Source organism: Bos indicus, chromosome 19 (assembly GCF_029378745.1).
Source record: "Bos indicus isolate NIAB-ARS_2022 breed Sahiwal x Tharparkar chromosome 19, NIAB-ARS_B.indTharparkar_mat_pri_1.0, whole genome shotgun sequence".
NCBI lineage: Eukaryota > Metazoa > Chordata > Mammalia > Artiodactyla > Bovidae > Bos > Bos indicus.
Genome location: NC_091778.1, coordinates 36,218,675 through 36,245,372, shown reverse-complemented (window position 1 = coordinate 36,245,372; position 26,698 = coordinate 36,218,675). Strand labels below are relative to the sequence as shown.

At 55.3% G+C, this 26,698-nt stretch overlaps 1 protein-coding gene across 13 annotated transcripts in view; it reads left to right on the top strand.

Annotated features, from left to right (window-relative positions):
• The window catches only part of MPRIP (myosin phosphatase Rho interacting protein), a 92,950-nt gene that overhangs the window by 18,239 nt on the left and 48,013 nt on the right, over nt 1–26,698 (top strand). For all 13 annotated transcript variants that reach the window (XR_011562023.1, XR_011562022.1, XM_070773232.1 and 10 more), the window contains exons 2-3: nt 4,506–4,583; nt 6,790–6,855. Coding sequence is in view for 11 of the 13 variants with exons in the window: in XM_070773232.1 (XP_070629333.1) it covers nt 4,506–4,583; nt 6,790–6,855 (144 nt within the window). In the remaining 2 variants the exon portion in view is untranslated. The remainder of the gene's footprint in view (nt 1–4,505; nt 4,584–6,789; nt 6,856–26,698) is intronic.

Here is a 26,698-nt window from a genome sequence, read left to right as displayed (position 1 = left end):
CTCCTGCCTCCTCAGTGGGCTCCGTGGACACTTGAGGCAGGAGGTGCGTGGTTGCTGCCGTAGGGGGCGGGGTGCAGCCCCTCAGGTGTCCTCCTCGGATAGCAGGGAGAGGGAGGGGACCTTTACTGCTGGGGGAGCAGGGCAGTCCCAGGCCCCTGCCTGTTGTCCCAATACCTCACCCTACTGAGTAGGAAGTCTCTGGAAGTCTGGCCTCTGCTGGGGGAGGGTAGGAGTGTGGTGGTGTCTCTTCTGTCCGACTGGGGTAGGCTGGTTACTCTGGAAGAGTTCTCTGTTTTTCCAAGTTGTCCCTTCCCTGGTTCTTCGACTAGGGAGAGCCTTTCCTGAGGCTTTTTCTGTCTGTGCCTGTTGGGGCTTCCGTGTGGCCTCTCCTCCAGACCCTGATCTGGGACAGTGAGGCCGGAAGAAACCCAGGCTGTACACTCCCGGCGGTGCCTCGGCTCCTGAGCGCCCAGCCCCTCTGCAGCCTTCTCTCCCGCTTTTCAAGTCTCCTTAGGTTTGTCTAACATACAGTATCCAGGCTTTTATTTGTGCTTAGTGGGTGGCATAGGGACGTTACATTCACCCCATCTTGAAGCAGAAATGTCAAGTGAGCATTTTCGAAAGGGCTTTGGGCTGAGGAGGATGCCACAGCCACCAGCAAGCAGCCTCTTCCCAGAGGTCAGCGGAAGTGCAGCCTCTGGTTTATTGGTGTGTGAGGCGGGGCTGAGTTTAATGGAAGGGAGAGAGGCCCAGCGGGTGGTCCCAAATGGTGACTTTTGCACAGGGACTGGACCAGTGGGCTTCCTCCCTGTGGCCTGCTTGAAACAGAACTCCCAAAGTCCCATCCTTTGGGCCCTCAGTATCAAGAAGTTACCTGCTTCTCCTGTCCTCCTGCCCCTTAAAGTAAACCCCAGTCACCCAGGCAGAAAACAGCAACAAAACTACAGGCCACTAGGAGTTTCTAGAGCCCACTTCCTGTGCCAGCTGCCTTTGGGGTCACCAGAGTCTGTATGTCAGGTCACTGGGGGCTCCCAGGGGAGGTAGGCAAGAACAGGAGGGATACTGCCCTACAAAGCTCTGGCTTGTGGCTTGTAAACCTCTCCTGTGGGGACAGAGGCTGTGCGGGGCGCTTCTGGACTCGCCGGCACGGCCAGGCCAGCTGTTGCCATTTTTAGACCCTCTGAGAAACATTGAGGGCGGCAGCTGCAGGCTGGGGCACCCTTCTTGTGGACCGAGGGCAGGTGGGCATGTCTAGCTTGAGGTTCCCTGAGGAGCAGGAGGCTCAGAGCGCGTCCCCGGGTGCGGCTCTGCAGGCTTGTGGAAGGGGTTCCGGGCCTGGAGGCCTCCCTGAGAGGCGCTGACGAGTTGAGGGCGGGCGGCAGCTGAAGCAGCCCTGCTGGTGGACGGGCTCCTGCCTCTGCCTTCGCTTCAGCCGTGCCCATGATCGCCAGTGCTCCCCTCCCCAACCGCTGCCTCCTCACAGGCCATTTGTTCCCGGTTCGCTTGCTGTGGACTGTGAACCCATGGAGGGGGAGCAGTTTCTTATTTATTTCTGCTTCCCCACTGCCTGACGTAGGCCTTGGTAAATGATTTTTTTTTTTAATAGCTTTATTGAGATGAAACTCACATACCATATATAGTTGACTTATTTAAACTGTGCAGTTCAGTGATTTAATGTATTCCCAGAGATGTGCAGCTATTATCACAGTCAGTTTGAGAATGCTGTCATCCTCCCAAAAGGAACCCTGTTAGCTGTAGCCGTCACCCCCGACAGCCCGTCTGTCCCCTCTGTCCTGGGCAGCCCCGGCTGCCCTTTGTCAGTAGGGTTTGCCTTGGTAAACGCTCCTGCATAACACTGCCCACTTACTGGGCTGCTGGAGCCCTTGTCTCTTGCCTCATGCCCTCCTCTGGCCCAGCCTTCCCACCTTTCAGGACGCCCTACTCACCCGGGTGGGGTCTGCTTTGGGGTGATTCGTATAAGGAAGTCACACCAGATGAGGTGGTGCTGGTAGGCTCGCCGAGGAGATGTTCGTTGAGTGAATAATGATGCTGCTTGCAGGCCAGGTTCTGAGGGCCCTGGCCAAGCCCATGTCTCTCACTGCCCCTTTGAGGAGAGGACAGGTAGGTGTAGCTGACAATGTGGTCACCCCAAAGCCCTGGAGCCAGAAAAGGGGAGGGTGGTATGTGATGGAAGCCATACAGAAACTGAGGAGACATGGCCTTGGGCTCTAACCTCCTGATGTCACAGGCCAGAGACCTGCACCCATGGCCATGGTGGGGAGTCACCTGGCTGGGGTACAAGGGGTCAGCCCCCAGCACCAACCCGTCTGTCCTGTGTGTGCATCTCCCAGTGGGGCAGAGAGGCCGAGTGTGCTTGTCTGCCTAGGGGACGGCTGGGTGCCTCTGGTGCTTGCTGAGAAAACAGACCTCTGTTCTCTTTGCTTCTGCTTTCCCAGGCAGTATTTCATCCCACATACTCCACAGTCCTTCTGGGCCATGTCCCTCTAACTCCTGGTTCCCTGCCAGCACCCACTTACATGTTTCATCAAAGCCCGTCTTGCTTCCTTCCTTCAGCCTACTCCATACCCCATGCCCGAAACCCCTCTTTCTGTTCACAGGGAGAAGCCAGTGCTTTCCCTGGGTTTCAGGGCCCTGCAGGAGCCTAGACATGCTCACCCCCACGCTCTGTGACCTCTGGCAATTGACCTCCCCTCTGCGAGTCACAGATTCTACAGCTTTTCAAAATGAGTTGATGTGACAAGGCCTCCCAATATGGAAATGTTGAGTAAAGCGCATGCTAAGAGGACCCTAGGGTAGTCTGTGTGTAGACAGCAGGCGGAAGGTTTGGGTTTTGATTTGTTTTGCTGTTTGTGCCTCAGCTGCCGGTTCTCAGGTCTGGTGTGGCCACACAGGGAGGTGGAGTCTGGTGTCTTCATCCTTTAACCCCTGTTGAACGCCTACTGCCGGGGTCTCGGGGGAGGGGGCACTCTTTGGATGTAAGAAATACAAAACTAGCCATCATTTATTAAGGCTTTTTAGGCCAGACTCTGTACTCAGGTTGTTTTTTCCCCTCTCTTATACAATTTTTCAGATAATTGACATACCATAAAATTAAATTCAGTCTTTTAAAGCATTTGTTGTTCAGTCCCTAAGTCGTATCCAACTCTTTCGTGATCCCCCGGACTGCAGCTGCCAGGCTCCTCTGTCCATGGGGTTCTCCAGGCAAGAATAGGGAGTGGGTTGCCGTTTCCTTCTCTAAAGGACCTTCCCAGACCAGGAATCAAACCTGGATCTCCTGCATTGACAGAGTTCTCCTGTCAAGAATTCTCGACAGGAGAATTCTCTGTCAATTCATTGATAGGGCCATCAGGGAAGCCCTTTTAAAGCATACAATTTAGTAATTTTTAGCATAATCACCAGTTCATGCAAATAACTCCACTGTCTAATTCCAGAGCATTTTCATCACCCCCAAAGAAACCCCACACCTGTTATCAGCCTCTCCCCATTTCCTGCTCCCTCGACATCCTGGTAGCCACTCACCTGCCTCCTCTTTCTGTGATTTCCTTATTCTGGTCCTTTCATGTAAGTGGAATCATGTAATTTGCGGTCATTTGTGTCAGTCTTCTTGACTTAGCATAAGGTCTTTAAGGTTCAGCTGTGTCGCAGCGAGCGTGTCAGCACTTCATGCCTTTGTATCGCTGGATGCCGTTTCAGTGAATGGATGGGCCACATTTTCCATCTGCTGATGGACACTGGGGTTGTCTCTGCTCTTTGGCAATTGTGAATGGTGCTGCTGTGAACATTCACATCCAGGTTTTTATTTGAGCACTTGCTCCCAGTTTTCTTGGGTTTGTGTACACCTAGGAGTGGGATTCTGGGCCATAGGGATTTTAAGTGTAACCTTAAAGACTGTTCCCAGCGGCCTTGCCATTTTCTTCCTGTGCTGGGCTGTGTTTCACCAGTCCTCACGTGAGATTCATGAGGTGCAGATGCACCTGTTGTCATACTTACTTTCGCATGTGAAGATGAAACTGGAAAGGTTTTCAGCAAGGTCATGCAGCTGGCGAGTTGGCAGTTCTCTGGCCATGCTCGTGGCGATGGCTGAAGCAGTGTCTCTGCTCCCAGGCTTTGTGCCCTCAGGACGAGGGCCTTTGGCCGTGCTGGTCACAGGCTCTCCCTGGTGCCGGCAGCTCACGTGGTGATGAAGAATGTGACCCTGGTGGCTTGATCAGGAACTTGCGGGGCAGTGTCTACCCCTAGGAGCCTTGTGTTCTCCATTTGTCTGGACTCCTGCTGGGTTTCATGCTCCTGTCTCCATAGCGGGCGCTCCCGGCCTGCTGGAGCCTCTTGCTCCCCAGTGCGTGTCCTGCTGGGAGTGGGTGCATGTGTGGAGGGCCTGGAGCAGAGGTGGATTCTCTTCCAGGGGACACTTGTCAGCTTGGCATCAGCTTGCCCGTCGAACCTGTCCAAGGTCACTGATGACCGGCCCTCCTTCTCTCCTCTAGGCAAAGCCCATTTATGGCGGCTGGCTGCTCCTGGCTCCAGACGGGACGGACTTCGACAACCCAGTGCACCGGTCTCGGGTAAGGACTTCAGAGTGAATTCTTGGGGGAGGACTCACCAGAGAGGGTGTTCCGAGGCAGATGGACTATGGGAGGAGGGAAGTGAGCTGTGGGTCCTAGGATGGTAGGATCCACAGGAAACCCTTACTCAGTGAGCTTGCAGAGCCCACAGGAACAGCCTCAGTTACACATAGTTGTACCTCGCCTTTCATTCAAAAGAATGCTACCTGTTCTGTGAGTCAGCTCTAGAAACAGTTAAATGGAAAAGGTCAGAGGGCAGTTCAGCACATGTTTGCATTGTGCTCTTTAGGTTCCCTGTTGCTTCAGTGCTGGGGTCCTGCTCCTGCAGCCCATCTCTTCTCCTCCTTTCCTCCCCAGCTGGGGGCTCAGCAGATGAACACAAGTGAAGGGAGGTGGCCTCCAGGGCCCACTTGGCTTCTGTCCCATCTCTGCTGGGCACCCAGCCCCTGGGGGCCGGGTTCTGCTGAACACAGGCTGCTGCTCAAGCAGGTGAGAGAGGAGCAGGGAGATGTCAGACCAGCAGCAGCCCAGTCAGTGCTTATTCCTCTGTCAGAGGTCCCCTTGGATTTGGCTCCAGTTAGAGTTGGCTTTCCTCTTCCACGTATCCTCCTCCGGGAACTGCTGCCCACCCCTGCCATCCCCTGATTCCGGAGGGCTTCTTCCCCCCCTGGGTCTCTGTTGCCCCAGCCTGGGTGTCACACTCTGGGATGGGGCCGTGGTACCCGTAGAACATGCCTTGTATCTGGGGTCTTCAGGCTTCCTCTGGAATGGGTTTTAATTTTAAAAACAACTCACAGGAGCCTTCGGAGAAGGCAATGGCACCCCACTCCAGCACTCTTGCCTGGAAAATCCATGGATGGAGGAGCCTGGTAGGCTGCAGTCCATGGGGTCGCTAAGAGTCGGACACAACTGAGCAACTTCACTTTCACTTTTCACTTTCACGCATTGGAGAAGGAAATGGCAATCCACTCCAGTATTCTTGCCTGGAGAATCCCAGGGACAGGGGAGCCTGGTGGGCTGCCGTCTATCGGGTCGCACAGAGTCTGACACGACTGAAGCGACTTAGCAGCAGCAGCAGCACAGGAGCCTTGGGAATATTTCTCGGGAAGGGCCCAGGTGGCCCAGCCTTCTGCAGGCCCTCTTGCAAGGCCACGTGAGTGCCCTGTGCCTGCCACCTGGGTGTGAAGACCACGGGGGCTACTCTGTTCAGTGGCTGCAGTAACTGGGGGGCAGCTCTTTCTCCTATTTTGTATTTAGGTCACTAAATGGCAATAGAATTGCCATTTCCAGCTTCTGATGGGAAAATCATTATTATAAATGATATAATTCTGGTGCAAACTAAAGAGCCATGATATTTTAGTTCATTCTTTTTTTTTTTTAGTTCATTCTTGTGGCCTTATTGCCAGTAGAAGTATGAATTTTGCTGGACTTGTTGAAGATAGATTATGGGTCTTCGTGACGAGCTCTGAGATCTGGGGCCCAACAGTCTCATGTTCTAGACACGCCCCCTGCCCCCACACATTCAAAGGGAGGGCCTTTCTATCCCCATGTCAGTGCCATTGGGCTTCCATCAGCCCCGGTGGCCTGGCCTTTGGGTAGAGGGCAGGGAGAGGCCCCTTTTTCTGGTCAGTCCCTCCCTGGATATCAGAACCATTCCCACTGGTTGCCCCTCCTCAGTTTTGATTTTTGTTACTTCTCTCCTCCTCAGTGAATCTTGGAGCCTGGCTCACTTTCCCCTTTCTTACACTCCCTGTGGCTCACTGGAACAACCCTTTTATATCACTTTTCCAGATGTTCCCAGAAGTGGGGAATCAGTGCCTAGCAATTCACAGGTTATCCCATAATCAGGTCAGGTAATTCAACAAATTATGAACGCACACGTATTGTAATAAGCTCTGTGCTTGGTACATGAGGAATAGAGAAAGTTGATCCGGGCATGGCTCCTGCTCAGGAGAGCTCGCAGATTGAAACAGACCAGGCAGCTTTTTCAGCCTCAGTAACTGGAGACATGCTGGGTTTGGGCCTCTTGCTGGCCCAGTCCTGACTGACGAGGCCCTGCTCTTCCACCCCGGGGCCCCGGAAGTGGAAGCTGTGCTGCCCGCAGGCCTCAGCGGCAGGCCTGTCACTGAGGTGACAGCCTCAGGTGCAGGGGCTCCGCGTGAGGAGGCAGCCAGAACCCTCCCAACTCCTCTGTGTTCTGTTGCAGAAATGGCAGCGCCGGTTCTTCATCCTCTACGAGCACGGCCTCTTGCGCTACGCCCTGGACGAGATGGTAAGTGAGCTCTCCTGTCCCACTCTGCCCCAGCCTTTGCCAGGCCTCTTCAGCTCTGTGCTCTCACTGCGGCTTCTGCTCCGAAGCCTGGAGTTTTGAAGCACGTGTGGCAGCTAGTTGCAGTGGCCCTTAACAGCCCTGACCTTTGCTTTGAGGTACCTTCTATGGCCATGGGTGAGAGTCAGTGGTGAGGGAGGAGGTCCTTTCTGTTTAGGGAGAAGGAGCCCCTCAGTAAGAAGTGGAGGGGCTGCAGGGCAGGTGGGTGGGGTGGCCCTGCGTGGGCCTGTGCCCGCCGGGCTCTGCAGACCCCCCTACCCTGGCCCAGGGCTCCTCTCAGGTCTGTGGCTGTAATTGGTATCGCTTATCCGATTCATTGTTCAGAGGCCTCCTGGCTACGGGGTTGGTGTTCCTGTCGCTAAATTGGGTGTACAGGCCCCGTCCTGTCCTGCCATCTGCCTAGTTTGCTTCCTGGGCTGGAGGGATATTTACCAACCTGGTGCAATATTCTGGCTTTTCTTTTCCACTCATTTTGTCTCCTGGCCTTTTCTCTAAAGGAGATGGTCTGTCCTGACTAATCTGAAGTATGACTGAATTCCAAAACTGAGTACCTTTTCCTGTCCATTGGAACGTGTGAGTGTGTGTGCGCTCAGCGTTTTTAATTGGGACGGTTCGGGAACGTCCATTCACACATGTAGCACGGTGGACCCCACCCTTTCAGAGTGCATCTGCTTGCTGCAGGGGTGTGAGCAGAGGACGCCGCAGTCCGGTGGACACGTGGATTTCTGGTGGTTGTCACCACGGGTGCATTAGCAGGTCATCAATGCTGTTTCCACGTGGGGGGTCCTCATCATTGTGATGCCACGTGGTCACCGTTTTGTTTACAGGACACGTTAACGGGTCTGATATCTAAGGATGCAGTTGATAGGTATGGCACTTTGTTCTGTGTCGACTAGTGCCTCGTTTCCTTCTAAAAGAGAATTTTCTTTTTCTTCTTTCTTTCTGATGAAGATGTTTGTCAACAAGGATGGGCTGCAGGGGCTTTGCTGTGGCCCCATCTGTGTCCAGAGCAGCAGGAGGTACTGGGGTGGTGGCACTGTGGGGGTTGGGGTAGAGTAGAATTTGCTGGTGGCAGGAGCAGGCGAGTAGATTCACCTGGACACACACGTCCTTTGGTGACTGCACTGCCTCGTGTGTTCTCCCAACCTGGCCATCACCCCCGCAGGCACCCTGAGATGGGAGCTGGGCCCGATGCATGGGGGTTTACTGTGTCCTCGTGCCTGGCTAACTGCTCTGAAGTCCTGCGAAGACTGACCATGGGGAAGGGGCCTCGGAGTTCGCTGGATGACTTCCAGGCAGGACTGCACCATGAACCATCCTGAAAAACAGTTCCTGGACTTGGCTTGGAGACTGATGATTTTGATCAGGAAATCTTTCTTTAGGTCCATCTGGGGTTTGGTACAGGCTGTGGTCTCTTCAGCTCAGCTGCACAGCATGAGGGCGGCTGCTGGGTAGACACGCAGCGCACACTGGTCTGAGAGCTGGTCCTGCATGGCCCCACGTGCCCTCTACACTTGCTGCCACCTGCCCGTCCTGAGATGCTTGGGCAGAGGTGGGGCGTGCTGCACTCAAGAAGAAGGAAACCCTGGAAAAGCAGGGCTGTGGGGAAGGTGGTGGGTGCCAAGTGGAGGAGTTGGCCCTGCTCGTGGGTGAAGGGATTGGCTGGTGCTGCTCTCAGTGCAGGCGTACGGCCCCTCCAGGGGTAAAGGAGCGTCATTTCTCCGTGTGCCAGGGAGCGGTAGCCGTTGTGTTGAAGCACCTGTAAAGTGACATGTTTTCTTGTTGCCTTAGGAAAGCCCCCATGGTGGATGTTCTGAGAAAGCCTCCGGAGGCTGGCATTGTGGGGCTTGCAGGGCTGGAACGGTCTCTCCAACCCTGTGGTCTGTGTCAGGCCCTTTCTTCACAGCTGACTCCTGCCTCCACCTGGAGTGGGTGGCCACGGCGCCAAAGTTGCTGTGCGAGGCCTCCAGGGCCGCACGGCAGAGCTGCCGTCCTGAGGCTCAGCGGCGCCAGGTCGCACAGGCGCTGCTAGACCTCATGGAGGCCACGTGCCGCCAGACAGTGTGCAGTGCCCAGGACGGCCCTACAACCAGTGCCAGCCCAGAGACCCTGTGTGGCCTGGTCAGTGGCTGGCTTATGTCTTTTTAAGAGATTTAAGCATGTTTGACTTGCTGTCATCTCTGTTCTTACAAGGTTCAGAAGGACTTCCCATGAGATTTCCTGGGAGTGGGGGAGGTGGTGGGGCGGGGTAGCCTGCTGGCTGGGATGCTGTGTGCCAGTGGAGTAGTCCTGGGCTTGTTCTTGCTGTGGGGGGGTGGGGGGCGGTTTCTGTGGGGTGTCCTGCACATCAGGCAGCTGCAGGGCCAGCAGAGCTGCTCGTGTGGCTCACAGCCAGGGAGCACACGGGCACCTCTTCTCACGGCTGCTCAGGGCAGTCAGACCTCGTCCCCACCCCGGCCCGTGTAACAGCCATCTGGTTGTTGGTCTCCAAGAGCAGCAGCCCCACATCCAAGCACTAGCTAGGCCTCCAAGACGAGAGGAGCAGGGCCCTGGCGAGAGCAGCAGCTCTGAGCCACCCCCAGCCACTACTAATGTGCCACCGTCTCAGAGTTTAGTGTTGCCCCATCCCTTTCCAGCTAATCTACTGCATGTAATAAATTGTAGCATTTTATGGCTAGGCCCTTAACACTTAGTCACAGTTTGTTTCAAATTGTTATTTGGGCTTCTACATTTACAGTATTACTGTTTGTTTTCATTTGCTTAAGTGTGGTCTAACAAACTGGCTTTTTTCCCTGTGTCCCTAGGCCCCCGATAGTTCTTGGTCCCCCTCTCTGCACTGTCTGACCTGGGGTCTGGGAAGCACAGGTCCTGTCAAAATTGTTGAGTTGAAATCATCAACTTTTTAAGTGCTTTGCTACAGGACTTCTGTTAAGCACGGGGAGGAGGTGGGATCTGGGTACTCCTGGGGGAAGGATTAGGTGTGTACTGCCTTGAAGCTCTTAGTGGCTCCTCGGCAGAGAGAGAACACACTCCAGAGGGCTCAGAGCACAGGTGGGGACTCCGAGTGAGAGGGGACTTTGGTCCCTGGAGGGCTGCTTGGAGACACCTTTCTGTGTGGGGTCTCCTGCTGGGTCTGGGGCCTCAGGCTAGTTTGACTCCAGAGGTGACTGTTGCCTTTCTCTTCCAGGCAGCTCTGAGATGGGACTAACCTTCGGGATCACTTTTCCTTTTTTGGGAAATTTCTTTCTTGATACACCCACATACCCTGTAACTGGTGGGTGTGGAGGAGAGGCAAATTGCCCAAAAAAGGAAAAAAAATTTCCCAAACGCAAGCAGAGGTGAGGTGGGCTCAGGGCAGTCTCACGGACAAGTGGGAGCCTCAGCAGTTGGGCTGGGCCTCTGGTTCTTATGGAGAGGACAGAGGGAAGAGTCTGGAAGCCCAGCCGGCTCCCCCTCTCCTCTGCCTTTGTTTCTGCCCCTATGCTCTGCTGTTTCTGCGTCTCTGCCCTTGAGCGGTGGTGCTGGGGTCACTAGAAGGCTTTCCTGGGGGAGCTCCCCATCCAGAGGGGAAGCAGCCCCCAGTCTCAGGTGAGGTTGCTGGGCAGTGAGACTCGGGGCGAGGGGAGCCTGTGGCCAATGGGCTCTGGGAGCCTGTCTCTTGATTTCATTTTCTCTTCCTTTTCCTCCTGGAAGCCAGGCAAAAACATTTGTTGTTGTTGTTTGCTTTTAAACTATGGTAAAATATATGCAACAAAACGTACCACTTTAACAACTACAGTTGGGCAGCATTAAGCACACTCACACTGGTGTGTACCCACCACCACCACCCCTCCACCCCTCTCTGGAGCTCTTCCCATCTTCCTGGGCCAAAGCTCTGTCCCCATTAAACCCTCACCACACACCCTTCTACTTCCTGTGCCTTTGGATTTGAGGACTCCAGGGACCTCCTGTAAGTGGGGTCATGGTACTTGTCCTTGTGTGTCTGGCTTGTTTCACTTAGCATATGTCCTCAAGGTTCATTCATGTCGGAGCACATGATAGAATCTTCTTATCTGGAAGGTCTGATGCAGTTAACTCTGCTCTGAAGCGAACTGGCCGTGGGTCTCTCCTCTGTGATACCTGTGGAGAGGCTGTGCCCACGCTTCCCCGGCAGGTGTGTGGAGTCCTCCCACTGTGTGCCCTGAGATTCCTGGAAAGGCAGCCCAGACCACAGCTATGCTGAGCTGCCTTCACGGGGGCCGTGCTGCTGGCTCCTCAGTGTGTGTCACACCCCAGTCGTGTAGTGGGGAGAGCTCTGGCAGCCCTCATGTGTCTTGCTGGAGGGCAGCTGTGGGCTCATCAGTCCCCTGGGCAAGGCGCTCCAGCCAGAAGAGTCACCTCAGGGTCTGTGCTCACGGGCGAGGCGGTGGCTTGGTCTGAGCACTCCTCAGAGGAACTGAGAGCTGCTGGGCTGTGGTTCTGCCTCCTTTACAGTTTTCTTCCTTAGGACAGTCCTGGAGGATGCTTGATCCCGGGACCTTTGCCTACTGGGTTTTCCATGCGTTTGGGCCCCAGGGCAGAATGGGGAGGGACTCAGCTTGGCCCGCTGCCCGTGGGGACGCTCCCCTGCAGCCCAGTCTCCATCACACCCCTGCATCAGAGCCTCCAGATTGCAGGGCCCAGGGACCACAGTTTCAGTAGCCACCCCTGCGACATGAAGAGGCACAGGCACCAGAGCAGCCCTGCTCTAAGTGCTGGCCCTCCCTCCCACACCTCCCCCGCTCCTGGAGCTTTCCCAGGCAGACTGATTATTCTGATTCACTGGCAGCCATGGTGGCCATCATGTCCACAGCCATGGTAGGAGGCCATGTGGCCACAGGAAGGCCCCTTTCATGGTGAAGCACACAATTCGTTGGGACCCATGTGAATACAAAGCTGAACCACAGTGCACACCTTCTTCAGGGCAGTGGGTGGATTGTGGAGTCAGAGAAGCTTTCTGGAAGGAGTGGGGGCCTTGGCCACCACCCTCCTGGTCACAGGGGTTGCCGGGGTGCCATGTGCTCAGCCTGGTGCTCTGTCTGTGGCTGCTCTTCAGGCACCTCCTCTATTGTGATGTTCGCTCCAGTTACTGCTTGACAGGTACTGCCCTTCCTTTCAAAGAAGAAACCGAAGTCCCAAGAGATGGTGGCATCACTCAACTTGCGGGTGTCAGAACTGGGAGTTTGCGAGCTGGTGAGATGCCTTCTGGGAGAAGGACGGGTCCTTTCCCCGGTGGCCCCACCCCCCTGCCCGCCACTGCTGCTGCTGTGTCTAGTGGTGGGCCGCTCGGCCGCACCTGGCCACTGCGTGTGGTGTGGGGAGGGGAGCTGGGTGCAGGCTGGCTGGGCTCTTGGCCTCTGGCCCACCCTCGGGTTTGTCTGTGGCCACAGATGGGAGCTCTGTTGGTTTTCCGTGAGCCTTCCAGCTCCTTGAACTAGACTCACTTCAGGCTTGCAGTCGGGTGTGTGAATGTACCTTCAGAGGTGTGTGGAAATTGCAGTAAAGAGTTCACCCTGTGCCTCCAAGAGGCAGAGAAGCTTTCTGTGACCCCCGTCTGATGCCTTATGAATCAGTCTCACGTCTTTAGATTTATTTGTAAACCTTTCATGCATTTGGCCTGGCTTTGACCTCTGTACTTTTCCACTTGGGTTCAGCTTCCACGGCACGGAGGCAGACGTACTGTGTCAGGGCCGGGGGCCCGAGGGGTGCAGGGAGAGGGCACTGGTGTGGAGTCTGTACCTGGAGGGTTTCCTCCAGTGCCCCCTCTCTGAGGAAGTGGCCGGTTTGCCCTCCACATGACCTCAGAGGCTGTTGGACCCACAGTGACCCCTAACTGTTTTCCTTCCCTCCTCTGCTCAGGTGTCCCTCCTCAGTCCTGTGGTTGCTGTGGTAAAAATGGCAGTTCGAAAAGTAGCTTTAAACTTGGAAGTGTTTTCATCCTTATGTCAGCCTGTGAACAAGATGGGGGCTGTGAAAGAGCAGGGGCTGCCCTAGCCCTATGGGTGCTCCACGTCCCGCAGGGCTCTCTGGGTGCTGTCACAGGCAGGCTGGTGACCTCTGTCTTCTCCATGGAATTCTGCACAGAAACGTAACGGGAGCTTTAAACTGACGCAGTCTGGTGCTACTTCCGTTGAAGCTGTGCATGATCCCACTCTTCCTTCACCACCCACCACCCCAGCAGCCCTGGCTGGACTGGGCAGACCTCCCCAGACAAAATCACCCTGGTGCCTCAAGGCCAAGCCCGCAGGCTGCATGAGCAAGCCTGTACCACCTCTTCCGTGTCCGCCAGTTAATTATTTTTCCAAAATAATGAACTTAAAAAACATTTGCCAAAGTCTGAGTGCTTTACCAGTGTGAACAGCCACCTTCCCTCCCCCTCACTGCCCCCTGCCCCCCGCCCCCCCCCCCGCCCAATTCTGTGAGCTCTGAGGCCTCTGCAGGGGCTGGGTGAAGGGGAGAGCAGCCGGGCGGCGGGGAGGGTCTGCTGCAGGACAGCTCAGCAGGAGTGCTCGGGAGCCAGGCCCCAGCCAGATGTCAAGAAGGTGACTCCAGGCTTGAGGCATTGCACCCCTGCCTGCTTTCATTTTTAGACTTGAGGGCTGCAGCTGAATTCCTTGTCCTGTCTTTACTTAATCATGTACTACACGTCATTTTCACCTCTCTGGGAGGGATGTTGTCACAGTTAATTCCTTAATGACTCTTAAGTATAAGTGCATTGGGGTTGAAATATAATCTGTAAAGGGCTCTGCCTCTGGGCTTTCTGCGGGCTGCCTTGCCCTGGAGCATCCTTGGGTCAATTTCAGGTTACTTGGAAATATTACGGTGGGTGACAGGAAAGGGCATGATGAACCCAGCTGGGACTGGGAACTCCTCCCAACCGAGCCCTGTTGTCCAAAGATCAGGGGTCAGCGGTGGCACTCAGAAGTGTCACGCACCTTCCTTCCTTAAGTATGACTCCCTGGGACGCAGAAGGCTGCACCCATTAGAGTGAAGCATTCTTTGGTACAGGTGTTCCCTGGAGACTGGTGGCCAGACTGTAGGCCCTTCTCACGGAGTGGAGGAAGTAGCCTGGGACACAGGCTTGTTAAGATGTCTGAGCCTGGTGTCTACTGGAAAGTACAGCATTCTGCCTCTGGTAGCTTTTTGTTGTCATTTACCACTCTACCTGCTGGCCTGGGTGACATTTCTCAGTGTGGAACAGCTAGGGGGTGGAGGCCACCAGTGGTTACTTATGGGGCTGTTTGGAATGAAGAACAGAGCAGACTCCTGGGAGTTACAGCAGAGGGTTTTCAAGAGTGACCAGGTCCAGAAGTCCGTTTGTGGTTGGGGAAATCCACCAGTAGGTATGGGGTTACCTGGTCCTGAAGGGAAGGGCTTGCTGCTTCCATGGGGCATGAATCTGGGGCAGGATGGATGCTCTGTGCTGCCAGTGCCTCAGAGAGCAAAGAAGTTAGAGGAGAACATGCAGGAGTGAGTGGGTGCAGAGGCTCAGATAGAAAGGAGCACGTGCATACCTGCCAGGTGGGGTGGGAAGGCTCTGCAGGTAACCCTGAATTATTCAAAGAACCAAGAGAGGACACAGGCACCACTCCCGGGGGGGGCTCCTTCCTCTGTCCCTGGTCCCCGGGACGCAGATTTCCGTATGAGTCTTCCTGCACAGGGCAGTGAGTGCTTCAGGGAGAGCCTGCTATTTGCCTGCATAGACGGAACCTTAAACTGTGCATGTGGGTGTGGGAGAAGCCCGGCACCTGTCAGCTGACCCAAGGGTGGAGATCAGTCTGCCATCCCCTTTGATTCTGGCATGTCTGTCGTACGCGTTTAAGAAGCCTCTCCCTGCCCCGGAATCCTCCCTCTCTGACTTTGAGGCTCTAGTGAGAGGACCTGGGGCCTGGGGGCCCAGCGAGTGCCTTTCCATGTCCCTGTGCCATCCTGTACGTCTTCATCCCGTCCCAGTTACCACGTGCTCAGTCATAGGCAGCAGGGGGAGACGCGCTCTCGACTGTGTCTGGTGCCCTCAAGCCCAGTGAGAACCACGGTCCTCTTTCGGACTCCCCTGCTGTCCCACAGCTGTTGTGGGACACCCGTGGCTTGTGAACAGAGGTGCTGCAGGTGGTTTTACGTCCTTCTGCCCGCTTGGGGCCCCTGCCAGCCCTCTGCACGTGCACGGCTCTTACTCACAGAGATAGAGGGGGTCATGGGATGGTTGGAGCAGCAGTTCTGTGAGCTGATGGAGGGATTTCTGGGGGTCTCACCCTCTGCAGGGGTAGCAGCTGAGTCTGGGCTGTGGTGGGCATTCTTGGTGGAGGTCCTTAGAGCTGTGGGTAGACTTCTGTGGCGCTGCGACTCTGGTCTGGAGGGTGAGCATCTGCGTTAATGGGCTGGGTGGGTCTGGCCCTCCTGCAGGGACAGGTATGACTTTGGGTTTTAGGAAAGGGAGCAGCTTGGAATAATTGGTTAGGGAGCAAATTAAGTAGCAGTAGGGAGAGAACTGTCGAAAAAGAGTCATTTTATGAGCGTCAGCAACAGGAAACATTTGGGGTCCAAGAAACAAAGCCAAGTGACTGGTATTGGTGTGTGCGTGTGTGCACCCATGGTGCCCCCACACATGCCTGTGCAGGGCCGAGTGGCTCAAGGCCAGGCTGCAGAGTCCTCCAGGGCACAGCCCTGCACCCTGACTTCTTGGGACCCCGTCATGAGCCCAGCCCTCCCTGCCTGACCGTTTTTTTTTTTTTTTTTTTTAACTTTCCTGGGAAACAGGCAATATAAACAGTCTGATAAGCCAACCCATGTAAGGTATTAAATGGAGGACTAGATCAGTAATGTTTATGTTATTCTGACCCTGTGAAAACTGCCACTTAAGCCACGTAATGACCATGGCTGTGTTTCCTTCCACACTTGGTTTCTCTTGACGTTTATGGTTGCCCTCCCCCATTTGTTTTGATTTATATTTAACTAACCTTAATTGAACTTTACACTTCTGACAGAACTACAAAGTTCTCCTGAGTGTGGGCAAGTCCTTCGGTCAGAGAGTCGTCGTTTTTTCGTATTCACATCCCTCATGGAGACCTCTCTCTGCTTGTCCCATCTGGCCTGGCTCTTCTCCAGGCCTGCTGCTTAGCTCTTGACCTGGGCTTCCTTCAGCTTCCTCCTGAGGGTTTTAGATTGATCTCTTATTTTTGGTTTGCTTCTCTACTTGGTAAAGCCTCTTGAGAATGGCACAAGGGAAAGAGTTTTGAGACCTTGCGTGTCTAAAAATGCCTTTTTTGCCTATACTCTCGATTGGCAGCTGGACTAGTTATGGAATGTCAGGCTGGGAACAGTTTCCCCTTGGAGTTTTGAAGGCACCATTGTCTCTCATTTCTACCATTACCGTGGAGAAGTTCACATACGGTTCCTGACCCCATGCTGAACGAAGGGAGTTTTCTCTCTGGAAACTCTGAGGAGCTGCTCGTGAGCCCCTGGGCTCTAGAAATGCATGGGCTGTGCTTTGCTGTGGGCCTGTTTTCTCTCGTTGAACCAGAAGCCTGTGTGCTTTTCAATGAGGAAAGTTCAGTTCTTCTGGTCCAGGAGTTTTCTTGTATTTTTTTTTTCTTCTGGTAATTTTTTGTTTCATCTTCCCTGGTCTTTACTCTCAGAGCTCCTGTTATTTGGCTCTTGGTTCCTTTGCACAGTCTCTAATTTTATTATCTTTTTGCATGGCTTTGTTGTTCCTGAGACCTCATTAACCTTGCTGTAAACCCTTCTATTTCTGATCCCAGTGATCCTGTTTTGTTCTATTCTGGTTCTTATGTCAGCTGTGATACTTATAGTTTCTTGGGGCTCATTTCTTGTTCTCTGTGTATCCCTTTTTATAGCATCTTATTCCAGTTTCATGGACGCAGTACTGTCTCTTATAATTCCAGTTATTTTGAAATTCCATTCTGTCTCTGGTCTGACTTAGTTCCCTCCCTGCCTGTTTTGTCTTGGGCTTTCTCAAATGACTGTGACCCATAGCTGTACATTTGTATTCAAGAACGAGGTTATGTGTGTGCAGGGCTTATGTGGTGATTGGCTGGCCTTGTCTTAGAAGGACAGTCAGGCTGGGAACTGGAGAGCCCCCAGATCCAGGTCCTCCCCTCTCCTGTCTGGGGCGGCCTCAGCTTTCAGGATGATGACTTTCATGGAATCTTCCACCTCCTGCTCCCCGCCCCTACCCCGCCATGCATGCACACCCCCACCACGCCCCCCGACACGCGCCCACCCCGCCATGGTGCTTCCTGCCCTGAGTCCAGAACCTCTTCAGAGAGGTCCTGTGGGTGCTGCCCATGGGAGCCTGCCCTGTGGGCTGGTGCTCCTTGAATGGGGACTGCCCAGCTTTCCTGCCCGTCTCGCCTCTGAGGTTGGCGGAGGTGCTGGGCCAGCCCTGAGTGTGAGGAATTCTGGGACCGCTTGAGTCTGCTCCCCCGGGTCCCTCTTCAGGTGTGCACAATTTATTTACTATCCCACATCTGCTGCTCTCTCCTGTTTTTTGTCTTTGAGAGTTAACCTTTTAAAAATCTGTGGTCATTTTTTATCAGAGTTTTATCAGCAACTTGAATGCGTCTCCGTGTGATTTTGGCCGTGCTTGACTGGAGGCCCCTCATGCGTTTCAGGAGTCAGTGTCCACCCTGGGCATCCCCCTCGTGAGCCCTGCTCCTCTGTCCTCTCCTAGATCGTCTGTGGGGCAGGTTGTTGCCCTGGGTCTGCACAACTCGTGTGCCTGGTGTGGTGTCTTTGAGAGTGAGCGTAAATGTGCCTGCTCTGGGTGTGTGTTCACCTCCTGAATTAAGGCTGCAGTGCCTTTTATGAGAAAGAGATACTTTTCATCTCTTAGGAAACAGTTCTTCTGGTCCAGGAGTTTTTGGATCAAGATGAAATTCTTGATTCTCTGGTTGGAAACCCCAGGGTTAACGATGACCACTGTTCCAGAAAAGTTAGATGGAGACTCCGTCTAATCTCCCTTTGGTGAATAAGGCCCTTGACTGACTGGGCCCAGGCCCCTACTTGCACCAACAATAAGACGCTTGTTGGCAGGGGCTGGGCAGCTCCTGTAACCGAAACTCTGGCCGCCGTGAGAATGGCCATGGGGGTGTGTGGCGCGGGCCTGTCCTCCCTCTGGGCTGCGCGCGCTTGTTCCCTCTCCCACACCGTTTGTTTTCCTCACGGTGCTCCCTGCGACCTGAAGGAGCCAGGAGAGGTTGATGCGTTCATCCACTTGCTGTGTGCCGTGGGCAGGCTGGGAGTTGGAAAAATGAAGATGAGGAAGAGTCCTGCCGTCCAGAACCTCACAGCCGATATCAGACAGGAGGGTTAGCCGGCACGGGGGCACGGCGCTGAGAGACACATGCCCTGCCTGGCCCCAGAAGTGCTCCCTGCAAGCTCCGGATCGCCCTCGGGAGGGACAAACTCAGAGCATTCCAGAGGTGGGCGTTCAGAATTGGTCAAAGCACACAGATGGTGGTAGAAGATGGGACTGAAGAAAGAGGGATTTCTGCCCGCCAAAGCCAGAAATAAATATTTCATGGCAAAAAAAGATTGTTGTGTTTAATGAAACTATTCTAACGGTTCCCTATGTCACCCTTTGCAGCACAGTCTTGAACAGCTACCTGTTAGGTCACCAGGTAGCTGTGCTTACTCTGTTCCATACTGCAGGCATTCAAGTCGCTTTGAAGTGTTTTCTTTCTTTTTTTTCTTTCTTTCTTTCTTCCCTACTCTCTTCCTTTCCTTCTCTCTCAGTATAATGGTTCAGGCGACGATCCCAGAAGCAGAGTTGCTGGGTCCAGGCTGTGAACCGTCTTGAGGCAGTTGATAGTTACTGCCAGATTGTGCTCTGGAAACTCCGTGCTCCTCGGCTGGGAGGAGGGTGTCCTCTCCATTTTCCTCCCTCCATGTCCGGATCCCCTAGATTTGTGTGGTTGTCCTGGAGGTTGTAGAGGGGTACTTTCTGAGCGAGGCACCCCACAGACGGTTAGACCGTATTTGTAGTCTTAAAGAACTGATACATCCTGAAGCATTGGAGCCCTGATGATAGCTGAAAAGCCTCATTTTAGCTTCCATTTCATTCCTCCACAGTCAGACCAGAACCAGCAGCAAAAGGAAGTTGGAGTGGTTGGCATCACACCTCGGCCTCTTGCACCTCCCCATGCTTCTGAGAGCTAGGGGACTGGAGCAGACAACTGAGGGGTGGCCCTGCCAGGAGCCGGGCACCACTGTTCCTTGCCACAAAGCTGCTGTGTGGCCATGACATCTGCCCGGCTTACAAAGCGTGGCAACAGCCTGGAGGGGTGGGGTGGGGTGGGGTGGGGTGGGGTGGGACGGGGCTGCAGAGCCCTCTGCTCCTGCTTGCTTCCTTTTCCCTGGAGTCTGATGCACCCTCCCTGCCTGCCGCACGTTGCCCCAGGCCCTTCTCTCTGTCACCCACTGGCCTTTCAGAGTTGGACCGAGACAAAGGTTTCCGGCCCCAGAATGTCCCTACTTGCTTAATTCCCATGCTCTAAAAATATCCGTACAGAGCTTCTTCCTGCCCAGTCTCCAGTCTCCTCCCTACAGAATCCGCCTGGCTCTCCCTACCCCTCCCCCAGGGAAGAAATAAGATCCCCGTTTCATTGCTCTTTCTAGGCTCAGAGTGGAATAAATAAGAAACGCTGGGTTTCCACAGTTAAAAGGGGAAAACTGCCTTTGTTCAGCCTGGAGGGCTGCCACCCGCCTGGGTCTGGGTCCACACTCTGAAGGTCCTGCCTCCTGCTCTGGGAAGGGCACCAGAGAGGAAGAAAGGTGGGGGGGACAGGAGCCCACGTGGGGTGGCGGAGGGAGGCCAGCCTTCTGCAGCCGACGGGCCTCCTGCAGTGAGTTGCTGTGGGAGTGAGGCCGGGCTCCCAGGCCCCTGCCTGCCTGGTCAGCGTGGACCAAAAAGGAGTCTGTGGGAAGCCTCCACCCTGGGAGGCTGCGGAGGCTCCTGCAGCTTTCTCAGGCATTCCTGGATTGGGCTGGAGCCTCAGCCCCTCCCCCCACCCCCAAACCCTGGATGCATGCCTAATTGAGGCTTCATTTATTCCCCCATTTTCTCAGCTCCGTAGAAAGAGACAGGCAAGTGGGTGAGGCCTCCCGATCCTCCTCAGAGCATGGGGGTAGTAAGGGGCTGGGGGAGAGAAGTACTCCAGGGTGGGCCTCCTCCATCCCAGAGGGGCTGTGGAGGGGGGAGGGGCAGGGAGGGGAGCCAGGGCAAAGGGGCTGCCAAGCTCGGCAGTGGTGGGAAGAATTTCTTTTTTTCTCCCCACTCAGAAACCCAAAAATAGCCATGTCAAAGGCACAAGCCTTGCAAGCTTGAAGCCAGCTGAAAGCCATTTGCTTCTGAGCCCTCCCTCTTTTCCCTCCTCTTCCTCACAGGCCCTTTCTTTCCAAACTCCTGCCCAGTCACGGGAGGACGGGACCCCCCCACACACACCACTAGCCGCAGGAAGAATGGACATCCTCTCTTCCATTGCTACCCCAGACTGCGCCTTCACTGGTTCCCACAGGGAAGTCTAAACCCACTGCCCTGTACCCTAGTGTAAAAGGTCGCCCCTGCATTTGCTTTTCTTGTAACTTTGAATTTGCTGATTAAGATTTCTTAAAATGAAGCAAATCTGTGGCTAAAATGTAGACAATTAAAAATATGTAAAGACTGGATTGGATCTTGAAACCAAGGGGAGTGGTCATATGCAGGGGCACAAATGCCACAAAAACTGTTTGCTGTTACATCTGTTTTCCCCAATCATAAAAGTAACATACTCATTGCACAGATTTTGTGAGAACAGGACAGCACAAAGATGAGGTGATAATCCGACAATTTAGAAAATTCTCTGATGTGAACTTCTGGGGTTTATATGATGCGATGCCTTTTCTGGTTTCCTTGCTCAGAGTTACTCCTGCTGGGTATCACATCTCTGCTGCCAGCCTGTTGCTCAGCCCTCTGCAGAGAGCAGAGTGGATGTCCTTCTGCAGGGGCACCCGTTTTCAGGGGTGCTGCAGTGGGGGCTGACCTCCATCTGGGCAGCTGTGGCTTGACAAACAACACGGTTTATTTCTCAAGTCCAAGATATGCGTGCAGCATGGCCGGGTTTTGGTGAGAGCTGTCTGGTGAGAGCTGTCTTCCAGGTCCCCGACTGCTCCTGTGTCCTCACGTGGCGGAGAGCAGAGTGGACCTCACAGAGGCCCCACCTCCTGGCACCGTCTCATTGAGGGGTAGGGCTTTAGCGAAGGAGTTTTGAGGAGATGCTAAAGTTCAGTTCATAAAGAGGCCCTCCAGTGACGCTGGCCAGGCTCTGCCAGTGCCCTGCAGTGTCCTGGGTGTAGGGTAATGGCCAGTTAGCCTGGAGACCTGGGTCCCTGCATTCTGGAGGGACTCTGCCTCGAGGTCCAGGTTGTCCGAAGCGTCATCAGTCTGGCCAGGGAGAGCACAGCACCAGCACAGGCCGCCCAGGCTCATGGCTTGTTTTAGGCTGCACTTTCTCCTCTTGGACGGAGAAGGCGATGGCAGCCCACTGCAGTGGTCTTGCCTGGAGAATCCCAGGGATGGAGGAGCCTGGTGGGCTGCCGTCTGTGGGGTCGCACAGAGTCGGACATGACTGAAGAGACTTAGCGGCAGCAACAGTTCCCGTCTCGGAACTCGTCAAAATGAAATGAAACTGAATTGGCCCGTCCTCGAGCAGCTTGTCAGAAAACACCTGGGTGGTTGTGTGTGGGCTGACTTCCAGCTCCGCCTGCTAGCTGACTGGTCACTTCTGTAGCCTCAACGACATCTCTGTGTTCTCAGTGGTGTGGGGAGAGGAGCAGTGCTTTTCAGGATGAGCGTGGATGCTGGATGCTCTGGACGAGACTGCAGCTTCGTGGCCTGTCTTCCCACCACCCTCCTGTCTTGCTGCAGGGGCGAGGTCGGGGAGGGTCTGGCTCTGTTGTCAAACAAAGGCCTGCTTCCCCAAAGGAGCCCCTTCCTCTCAGGTTTAGGGACATCTGTTGCCTAATTAAGAGATGAACGTTTTGAGATAGTACATCTAGATTTTTTTAAGTGTGTATTTTCTGTGTTTTGTTTTTTTTTAAAGAAACACACTTGAGAACCATTTTGACAGTAGCATGGACACCAGCAGGGACTCCAGTTGTGTGTGTTTACTTGTTTTTGAAGTTATTTTCTGCAGTGGTGACAGCCACCACAGGGCCCTGGTGGGTCCAGGAGACCCGGGAGGGCAGGGCGGTGCAGAACACATGTCTCCAGGGTGCACACCTTTGTGGCTGGGCGGCGTCTGCAGATAGCACCTCTCCCTCCCCATCCTCTGTGTCCCGAGGCCGCTGATGGGTCCAGAGAACTCGGGTGCTCCCAGGCCTCCATGAGAGGCTTCTTTGAGGTTTCGCTGGGGGCAGACATCTGCTGTCAAGAACCAGGTGTGGGTGCCAGGAGAGCCAGCGGCAGTGGCGGGGCTCCAGGGGTGGGGGTGGGGCAGGAGAACTGGACCTAGAGGAGGTGAGGCAGGAGCAGATTGTAAGGTGGACGTTAAAACATCACCGGGTCAGCGCAGGGCCCAGGAAATGCACACCTCCAAGCCCTTGGTTGGGAGTTTCCAGGAGGAGAGAGAAGTGAGAGCGTCCTTTCTTAGACAAGGCCCCATCAGCCTGCCAGGCCTCAGCTTCTCACAGCCCTTGTTGGGCAGGGAAGTCTTTGCACTTCCCTGAGGCAGAGAGCCTTGCTGTCAAGCCCTTCTCTCTGGAGGTTTTCCTCCTTCTCCCGCTGTTGGGAAGTTTAAGCAGGAGGACATCGGCACTGACGTGCTCCAGGCTTCCTACCCTGGGAGGGAGAGGGTCTGTACCTGTGGGTTCTCTTGTGGACTGCGGAGAAGCATTTGAGTCTGGGAAGAACAGGGTGCTTGTTCCAGGGCCCTGGACTCACTCCAGGAGGCTCCAACCCCTCTGCTGATGAGCCCCATGGATCCCTGGGAAGGAGCCTAGGAGCCTGTACAGGACGGGGTTTCAGTCCTGTGGCCGGGTTTTGTGGGTCAGAGACGGGAGGGCGGGATGCGTTGCTCAGCACCATGGCATTTGGGCACAGGCCTGTTCTGAGACAGGTTGGGGATGTCAGCCCTGGGCTCACAGCATGTGTGCCCTGGACCTGCACTCTTGCTGCAGGTAGATGCCTGTGGGCACCCGAGTGTCCCTGGAGCCTGCGGTCCCTGAGGGGCGTGGGGAGGGTTGGGGGGCCGTGGCCGTGCCTGGCCTGTGTCCAGGCTGGGAGTCCCCTTCTGGACACTCTCGTTACTGCTCTGCTCCCCTGTGTTCTAAAACTTGGACAGCAGAGGAGGCCCAGTGACTTCTGATGTGGTGTGGGCTCAGAGCAGACTTTCTCGATTGTGTGAATTCTCAGAATAAATCAGAGAATTTCTCCATAAAAAGGTTATTTGAAGTCCTTTGGGCACCCACCTTGGATGGGTTCTGCCTAGCCATATTCTGTAGTAGCACCAGCCCCACTTGGTTTCAAGGCTCAGCAGCGTGGTTGACAGGAGGGTGTGTGTGTCTGTGTGTGTGTGTGTGCGCGCGTGCGTGAGCAGCGTGGTTGACAGGAGGGGTGTGTGTGTCTGTGTGTGTCAGCAGTGTGGTTGATAGGAGGGGTGTGTGTGTGCGTGCCCATGTGACCCGCCTGCATGCTCTATGTGGCAACAAGCTCCCCCGATTCTGTGTTCCAGCTGGACGCTTACACTGGGTAGGAGCCAGAGGAGCTGGACCTGGCGCTCAGGGCCGGGGGATGGAGGCGGGAGCCTGTGCCTGTGTGGGGTTACCTGGGCTCCACTGGGGACAGGGACTCTCCTCTCATCACAGGAAGTGTGGCAGCCCCACCATGGCCCTCACCTTCCCGTGGGTGGTAGGGTTGCCTGGCGTGGTCTTCACCTTCTCAGTTGGTCGAGGGCCTCCTAGGGTCACCCGAGGAGAGGACCCATGTCCCTCCTCCTCCCCTCAGGAGGTTGCCTGAGGTTTCGTTTTCTTTCTCACTGTGGCTGGCAGGGCCTTTGTGGGTGCTAACCCGAGCCTTGGGTGCTGGGGCCTGACGATACCACGTCTCCAGTCGTGCCCCCTCTCTGTGAACCCTGCTGGCGCTCACCCGCAGCGGGCTCGCAGCAGCTGTGTTTTCTCTCTGTCCCCTCTGTTCTGCTTTCATCAGGTCCTCCCTGGCCCACCACAAGCTGCCTAGTGACCTGGTGCAGCCGGCCAGGGCCTGGGCATCCAGCCCGCGGTGCTGGGCCTGCTGCGGCTGTGAGCAGACTGGCCTCCTCTCCAGGCGGTTGTTCCCAGCCTCAGCGTTAGAAGCATGAAGGGGCTTTTTGGTAATTCTGATTTTAAAAAGCCCCACCCCCAGAGAGTTTAAATCTGGGCATGGAACCTCCATTTAGTTATCTTTTCAGGTCATTCCATTATTCAGCAAAAGTTGAAAACCATCGCGTTAAGCACTCAGGCCTTACAGTTTAGGACCTTTTGCCTTCTCTCCAGCCTCTCTCATGGTTCCTGGTCCCCAAGAGTCTCTTCTGGCTGCTTCAGACCTCAGCATCGGGGGTCTTTCAGCACCAGGGTGAGCAGGGGCCCCTGCAGGAGGGCTTGCTGAGTGCCACGGCCCCAGCAGCTGCGTGGCTTCCAGCCCACCCATAGCAGACGATGGTGTGTTCTCTCCCAATCTGCCTGGAGCCGCTGGGCAGACCAGCACTGCCTTCCACCCGGGCACGGCACCCTGCAGACCAGAGCTGGGGCGTGCATCTCCACAGCAGGGCCTGCTGCCTGTGTGCCAGTGCCCCCTGCCCTCTGTGAGCAGCCCCGGTCTCCATCTCGGCTGGAAGAATGGCTTCTGCTAGGAGGTGCCTTGAGCCCCTGACCTTTCCCCTCTGTGCCCGCCTGCCCTCCCTCTTCACCCAGCATGCCCTGGAAGAGGGGGCTCCGAAACTTGTGCTGGAGGCAGAAGGTGTAGAACTAGTGTCTGCTCCCCGACAGGGCTCTCAGATATACAAGGAGCTGTGATGGGTTCTTCTCCAGGGCTTCCCTGAAGAGTCCAGGTACGGGTGTGTAAGGTGGTGTGTGCCCTTGGACATGAGTGGAGTCTGTACAACTGAAGGAGAAGGAATCGTGCTGGGTGCCTTGTGCACAGCGGTGGAGTTGCCTTTGGAGCACTGGTTCACAGTCTGGGCCACCTGGTGTGCTGGGGCCCAGGCGGGCGAGGGGAGAGGCTGGAATGATCCACATGGTCCTGGATTCAAGTGGAGGACACATGTGTGTTTAGCTTCAGAGACACACACTCAGGAGAGAGACCCCGCAATTGATAGATGGGAGTAGGTGGGGGTTGGGGAAGTCAGTGTAGATGTGACTCTGCACAGGTTATACGCACCTGTGTTTCCTGGCCCGTCATCTGAGAAGGCCTGGAGGCAGCAACGCCCCCAAAGCAGTGAGCATACCTAGTTCCTCAGTATTGATTTCTAATTCTGTTCTCCAGTGAAAGGAACCAGAGATCCTTGGAGAAATGGCTGATTCTAGGATCAGGGTAGGTACATAGAAGCTGAGCCTGGGGCACCTTGCCCTGCAAACAGTGGGACGTGTGCGTGCTGGTAGGCCACACGGGCGAGGCCAGGACAGTTTGAGCCGCAGACCCATCGTGTAGTACTGGGTTATAGTCTGTACTATATGGGAGGCACATTGAAGTCGAAGGGGCCTGTGTGGCTGTTCCTGTGCTGCTGCTTCCCGGGCTTGGTGGGGTGGGCGCTGTTGAGACCAGAAGGGCTGGCCCCTGTGAGCCTGGACAGGTTTCCCAGGTTTCCTGTCTCTCGTTCCCTTGTCTCTGTGTGTGACAGGATGAGGTCACGCCTGCCTCATGGGAGGTCATATTTAAGGAAGGATGAGAGAGACTATAATTGGGTGATCCTGGCTTAGAGGTGGTGGAGAGAGGCTCGTGCCCTTCAGCCCTCACCTGTCACATCTCTGCCTTTCGTGGCCCTTCTGCAAACTTTGTGGAGGAGGTAGCACCTTCTTATCATGGAGAGGTTGCCAAAAGTCTCAGGGTACAGTTGGTGCCTGAGTCCCGAGACCACACGGAGCTGCGGGGCGACAGGGAGCACTCGATATGCAGAGGGACCAGGGAGCAGCTTGGCCCCCGAGCCCTGGAGCAGTGGCCTCTGAAGAGGAGCGTGTGTCGCCCGGGGCCCTCTAGGTGGTCCAGTGAGGAGAAAATGCTAGAACTTCTGATGATGTACTTTATGGCCCTTGCTGAACTTACCTGTGTGTGTTGCATGTGTGTAACACAGGGTGACTCATCAGGGCCGTGTACCTGCCCCAGCGGCACGAGGGACAAGGGAGGAAGTGCGGGATGGGAGGAGAGCAGAGCAGGGTGCTGGGCCTGCCTGCTCTTACGCTCCTGCCTCGCTCCACGTGCTGCCCTGGTCCTTCCTGAGGCCCCGCCTCCGAGAGGCCGTGTGTTTTGTCGGGGCCAGTGGGGATCAAATGTCCTGCCTGAGGGAGTCTGCCTTTGGAGAGGGCAGAGACCACCACCCAGGGAGGGTTCTGCTGGGCACTGGCACGATGCGGGGGAAGGAAGCAGGGCCTGGAGCTGAGGCAGGAAGGTGGGAAGACAGCGCTCATCCTGAGGGAGGTGGGGGCCCTGGGCCACTTCCCTCGTCAGCTGCTTGGTTGAGGACCACCCACCAGACCCCCTGCTCCAGCTTAAGGGCTGGTCAGGGGCCTCCAGGAGAGGTGC